General features: G+C 39.5%; 1 protein-coding gene across 2 annotated transcripts; it reads left to right on the top strand.

The window, feature by feature from the left end:
• The first annotated feature begins 553 nt into the window (after positions 1-553).
• Positions 554-6385, top strand: LOC100251079 (protein indeterminate-domain 5, chloroplastic). 2 transcript variants are annotated; one of them, XM_002268243.4, is made up of 4 exons: positions 554-1401; positions 1599-1995; positions 3389-4696; positions 5941-6385. In XM_002268243.4, exons 1-3 carry the CDS (start codon positions 1251-1253, stop codon positions 4650-4652), a joined length of 1812 nt encoding a protein of 603 aa, XP_002268279.1. In that variant the 5' UTR covers positions 554-1250; the 3' UTR covers positions 4653-4696; positions 5941-6385. The 2 variants fall into 2 exon arrangements, with proteins under 2 accessions (XP_002268279.1, XP_019077216.1); XM_019221671.2 differs by lacking the exons at positions 554-1401; positions 1599-1995 and adding an exon at positions 2366-2655.
• The last annotated feature ends 381 nt before the right edge of the window (positions 6386-6766 follow it).

Here is a 6766-nt window from a genome sequence, read left to right as displayed (position 1 = left end):
CAATCGAAGAACTGCTGTCCTACCCATCAGATATATGTATTGAAAATGCTCTTTTATCTTGCTTCTTTTTAATGCTTACATTTCCGTCTTATCTGATATAAACTTCTGTACCATTGGAGATATTCATATTTATTTTGACTGATTATAAATATTTTTATTTGCACTTCTTTGAGACCCTAGATCATGTTGAAGATGGGTTTATTTAATTTTGTATAGTGGGTGAAGGGAATTGAGGGAACAGTGTGTAAGTGTTCAAACTTACTAAAGACCAAAACCTTGAGATCATTTACTAACTAATTTAGTTTTAGTTAATCAAAGATTGATAATTCCTTGGAGTTTCATTTTCACTTTTATTTTTTTGATATATATTTTGGTTTTATGTAATATAGTATGTGGCCCAGTATAGAGGTGATGAAGGAAGTTTTGTCTGGACATGAGGAGGAAGATCCTAAAAGAGAGAGTGAAAGAGAGGGTGGGGTTGCCCTTCATGCTTGCTCTCACGCACCATCTTGTGTCGCTATGCGGCGATGGTTGGGGCCACCGACCCTCTCTCTCTTCTCTCTCTCCCTACAATTCTCTCTCTCTATATTAATTCTCATCTCAATTAATTCCCATTTGTGTATTTATTTAAGGGAGAGAAGGGTGAAGGAAAATGGGGTAAAGCATTAAAGGGAAAAGGAAAAAGGTAAAAAAGAGAGAGAGAGAGAGAATAAAAGGGAGAAAGAGAGGGTGGGGTTGAGGTTTGTGTATGTGTTTGTGTATTTGCATGACACCAAATCACCCAAGAAGAACAGCAGCAACAACTACTACTAGTAGTACTGTTATACAGTAATATATATTTCTTGTTTTGAAGATTTTCATTTAAAACGCAAAAGGAAAACTGTGGGGTGAGGAAGGAGAAGGAGAAGGAGGAGGAGATGAAAGGGGAGGCTTCAGGTGTCCATGGGTTGATCCATTTTCTTTCTCTCTTTTCTCCCTTTTCCTTGATTTAGCTTTGCTATCAGATTCTTTCTTCCCTTTCTGGATTTCCCGTGCTAATTACCACCCGAAAGCTTGATTCGATTGCCCGAGTTTTACGGGTTGGAGATAAGGTTTCAGAAGAGCTTAAATTGCATGTGGGGTGTGTTGTTTCTGGATTCTAGATTGCTTTCCGTGGAGAGGAAGAGCTAGAGAGGCAACAGCAGCAGCAGCAGCAGCAGAAGAAGCAATTTGAAAAAGAAGAAGGTACAGAAAAGGTAAATTTGTTCAAGATGGCCGCTTCTTCAACGCCTGCGCAGTTGTTTGGAATCAGAGAGGAGGAGCAGAATCAGGTGAAACAACAACATTCCGCCGTGCCATCCTCATCGAACGCCCCAGCTGCAGCCCCCCCGAAGAAGAAGAGAAATCAACCTGGAACTCCAAGCAAGTATCTGACATCTTAACTTGTTTTTCAATTAAAAAATTTGAAAAAAAAAAATATTCATGAGAAAACCCTAATTCTGAAACTTGTTAGTGGAATTGGTACATGTGCGGTATGTTCTTATTTCTTTGTTTCTTCTAATTGTTTGATATTCCCAGCCTTTTTTTTTTCTCTTATGGCTTGGCTTTTTCCATGACAGATCCAGATGCAGAGGTCATTGCACTCTCTCCAAAGACCCTAATGGCCACAAATAGATTTATATGTGAGGTGTGTAACAAGGGGTTCCAAAGGGAGCAAAACTTACAGCTCCACAGAAGAGGACACAACCTACCCTGGAAGCTTAAGCAGAAGACAACAAAAGAAGTGAGAAGGAAGGTGTATTTGTGTCCGGAACCTGGTTGCGTTCACCATGACCCGGCTCGGGCTCTTGGCGACCTCACTGGTATAAAGAAGCACTACTCAAGGAAGCATGGAGAAAAGAAATGGAAGTGTGAGAAGTGCTCTAAGAGGTATGCCGTTCAATCAGATTGGAAAGCCCATTCCAAGACCTGTGGCACGAGAGAATACAGATGTGATTGTGGTACCCTCTTCTCAAGGTAATCAACAATCCCTTGTTTTTTCCCTTTTTTTTTTTCTTTCTCTCCCTTTAATCAATCTCGTAATAGAAGCTTATATATATAATGTTTGGGAGAAAGAGAGACATGCAAAGATGGGTTTCTTTGGTTTTTTAGTGCTTAGATTCCTCGAGTGATGGGAGAGAAGAAAAGGTGTTGATGCTGTTCTCGTTTTCTTTTCTCCTTCTCTTCTGTTTTCTTGCAAATGGGTGTCTCTCTCTCTCTTTCTCCCTCGGCTTGTTTTTGTTTTTTCCCTCATTTTCTACTGGTACTAAAAAAAATGCTCTCACGTGAATAATCTCTGGAAACTGCCATGTTCTTAGAGTTTTTTTTTTAAAGAAATTAAAAATAAAGGGAAAAGATAGAAAAAACAGTTCATCTTTTCTTTCTCCTCGGAACCGTCGCCTTTTACTTTTTTTCCTATTCACGTGTTGCTATGCCATGTAGAGAGTGTTTTTACCAGGTTTGTTCTCTTATGGGTTGGCTAGTTGTGTTCAGAGCTGTGCTCTTGCAGGTACTCCTTTTCATGATAACGTTAAGGGTAACCAACCCAACACCTCTTGTCTCTCCAACCACATCTCTCTATTTGAAGATGCCTCTCAGTTTTGGAGCTGTGCTGTTGCAGTACACAGATCCATTGCAGTATCTCTCTCTCTATCTATCAATCTATGGCAATTTAATTGAATAATATTTTCAAGCTTTTCATGGGTTTGATCATCCGTTCTTAGAATAATTCTCACACTGGGACACCAGACGGGTCATGGGTTTTGCATTAATTAAACAATGACTCCTGATCTGAGCTTCTTGATTGACCACTTTTCATCATTTTGAAAATATTCCCTTGTTGCATTTATTGAATATCCAGTTCTTAAAATGGTACTTCTGGTTGATTGTTTGATCATTTTCAAGTTCTAGTGAAATTCTTCCACCCACCCTCCTTAATTATCCTTCTGTCTTGTTTGGAAATTTTAGCGACTTGTTGACAAAATCTTGGGTTCCTTTCTTACCTACTTGCTTATTGACCTCTCGTGATCATGAAGATCATCGATGAATGCTAATTCAAATTATATTTATGTACAAACTGTTCATTTGTAGGGATGCATGCCTTAGACATTCTGTGCAAATTCAAAGATTTCACTGTATTTTTGTGGTTATGTACTCTGAACTAATATATGCCATTATGTCATTTAGCACGAAACCATTATAGAAACTGGGACCTAACTTCAGAAATGAAAGTGAAAATTGAAGGAAGGCAGTCCATGAGATTCTGTACCTTGTAATGGTGGAAAGACATGATGGGATTTTTAACTTTGTTTCTGTCCTTTTTACTATCGACTCCGATCTAATGTCTTTCTTTTTATAATAATTATTGCAGGCGTGACAGCTTCATTACTCACAGGGCCTTCTGCGATGCGCTCGCGCAGGAAAGTGCAAGACATCCGACGCCAATGAGCACAATTGGCAGTCATCTCTATGGAAGTAGTAACATGGGGTTAGGCTTGTCTCAGGTGGGTCCCCAAATTTCATCCATGCCAGATCAGAGCCACCAACCTGGTGACATGCTTCGACTTGGAGGTGCCCGGGCTGGGCAATTCGACCATCTGATTCCACCTGCGATTGGTTCGTCATCCTTCCGAACGCCGCAGCCCATGCCTTCTCAAGCCTTCTACATTCCTGAGCCAAACCAGGAATTTCATGAAGACCAGCAATCTCAACATGGGGGGTTGTTGACGAACAAGCCATTCCATGGACTGGTTCATCTTCCTGATCTGCAAAACAACACAAACAACCCTTCTTCTGCTGCTAATCTGTTCAATCTCAGCTTCTTTTCCAACAGCAGCAATACCAACAGCATGCTCAGTAACACCAACAATGCCAATAACAGCACTAATATGCCATCTTCAGGGTTGTTGATTTCTGACCAGTTCAACACTGTAAATGGAGGTAGTGGTAGCGAAAGGAATAATCTCTTCCCAAGTAACATAATCGGGGATCAAATCAGCTCTGGGGTCCCTTCTCTCTTCAGCACATCTCTCCAAAATGAAAATGCAGTTTCGCATATGTCTGCAACTGCATTGCTTCAGAAAGCGGCACAAATGGGATCGACCTCGAGCAACAACAGTGCCTCCTTGCTCCGAGGCTTTGCAGGTTCTTCCTCCGCCAACGCAAAATCTGATAGGCCTCTTGTTGGCCCCAACTTCGGGGGTGTTTTTGGGGAAAACGAAAGCCACCTTCAGGACCTGATGAATTCTCTTGGTGGTGGGAGCTCGTCCATCTTTGGTGGTGGGTCTGGAGGGGTGAATGCATATAGTGGACATGAGAATGAGAACACCTATGGAGGATTCAATGCAAATAGGTCTACTCTGGAACAACAACAGCAACAGCAGCAGCAGCATCGCCATGGCCCAAACTTTTGCAACATAGATGAAATCAAGCTCCACCAGAATCTGACTGCTAATATGGGGGGCTCTGATAGACTAACCAGAGATTTTCTAGGGGTGGGGCAGATGGTTAGAACCATCAGTGGAGGATTTTCACAGAGAGACCTACCACCTCCTGGTATTAATATCAGCACCTTGGATTCAGAGAGAAGCAGTGCACAGACAAGCCAAGCTTTTGGTGGTGGGAATTTTCAGTGATACAAGAAGAGATAACGAGGAAAAAGAAACAACTACAAGTCCAGGTACGTTAAAAACCTAGTGACTTGTTTGGATGATTACATCACCAAAGCAGCTACTCTCACTGGCAAATGTGTCTTAATGCTTTACTCTTTCATTGGGTTTACAAAATTTTCTGTTCTGTCTGTCTGTACTGTGAGGAGGCAGATACATTTAACTGGAGTACTATAGGAATAGGACTCTTGTTTGTTTCCCTGTCGTTTTGTTTTTTAGTTTTCTTTTCTTTTTCCTGGCAAGTCACGGGTGCTGGAATTAGGAAGCTCACATAAATGCATGTCTTCTCTTCTCAGCAATGATGTACTTAGATGTTATCTGCATGGATTAGCCATACATGAGTTGTTTTAAATTTTAATTACATATGCAAGTCTAGAGTACTACTCTCCTTAGGTGCTTAGGCTGTCAATACTATAATGGGTATCACTAACTTGGACTAATTTGAGATGTAGCTCTCAAAATATTCTTAGAGAAATTCAGCATTTTTAAGGGTGAATTAATGATTAGTTTTCCCTCCCGTGCTGTTTGTAAATGTATGGGGTTCATTTGAGACCCATTGGGGATCAGCTATCAAAAGTCTTTCATCAAGTTCTCCATTTCTAAATAATAATAATTTATTCTTCCATTGCTATTTGTAAATGCATAGGGTTTTAAACATTGCTGCATGATAATTATTTCTTGTTCCTTAATTGCTTTCTTTAAATGCATATTAAGCCATAGTGAGGTGACATGCTTTCACACCATATATACTTCAATGTTTCTTCTCTATTGCTGTACAATTTGATTTCTACCCATGCTGAACCGCTCATGATTAATTTCCATGTGCCCCCTTGAAAGCTTTGGTATATTTTGTTTATTTGATGTATTCTGATTTAATTATGTGTAGCAAGTGGTGGCTTATGATAGTACTTGAGAGGATACCTCGGACAAGACACAAACCCTCTAAACAGATACTTCTCAAGTTCCAAAAAAACTGCCGAGTTGTTTGGCTTTCTGTTTGTACAAGATTATGTCATGGATAATTTCTAGTGCTTTTGAAGAGAGATGTTATCTTATGTCGGTTTGGAATTAAAGACAAAGGCATATGAACAAAGTAGCTCTGAAAGTATATTCCTGGAAAGGGATATGTATTTCTTATGATAGACAAAAGCATAAAATACAAGATATTTCATGTATATATGTATATAGATATAGATATGTATGCATGTAATTATGTCTTTTTTTCATCACAGTTACTAAGTGTGCTCTTTTGCAGGAACTCTGGCTGTTCCATGGAAATGCCTTTTTCCTCTTCTTGTGGAGTAGAACTCTCTGGATGGATGATGATGTTTTGACTTGTTGATCTCAGACACAGTGGAAAACACAGGCAGCTTTTGCTTCTCCAAGCAATTTCCGGTTCCTTTTTTCTTTTTCCTTTTCTTTTTCTTTTTTCTTTTTTGGCTTACCCTCAAGTGTACTGGGAATACAGGTAGACCCTCTGATATTTTGGTTAATGACTTTAGCTGCAGATGGTCCATTTCGATCTGTTTCCTTTTGAACTAGTGGCTGTTAATGCATTTTCAGTTATCTGGAAAATTAGGAGATAGGAGCTTTAATTTACGGTATATCACCAAACCCACACAGTTGTGTTAAACTTAGGGTTCCTTATGGAGTTTTTGTAAGACAAGTATGAGACAATAATATGCATGTGGCTTCAAACAGCATCAATCTTACGCATTTGGTCTCTTCCTATAGTACTATTCGCAGTGATTCCCGCCCTATATATCCTTTTCTTTTCTTTCCTAATATATACAGCTCAGTGTATACCTTTAGCTTTAAGTAAAGTTATATTGCATGCCACTGAATTTTCCCGGAAAAACAATTTTAAAAAATGTTATCATTTCTTGATGTTGTAGCTCTTTTCATTCTCACTCATGTCTGTAGTGATGGCTTCATTTTCTTTATTATGTACGCGTTTGGGAAACAACAAAATCAACCTGTGAATGCAATGGGAAAATACTTCTACAGTTTGGCTGCATGCAGATTTTCTAAAGAGATTTGAGAAGTCAATCCTTTGCTGACATAGGAAATTCTACCATGAT

The sequence above is a fragment of the Vitis vinifera genome, chromosome 1 (genome assembly GCF_030704535.1).
Source record: "Vitis vinifera cultivar Pinot Noir 40024 chromosome 1, ASM3070453v1".
Taxonomy (NCBI): Eukaryota; Viridiplantae; Streptophyta; class Magnoliopsida; order Vitales; family Vitaceae; genus Vitis; species Vitis vinifera.
The sequence above is the reverse complement of the archived record's forward strand: the minus strand, read 5'-3'. Positions and strand labels throughout refer to the sequence as shown.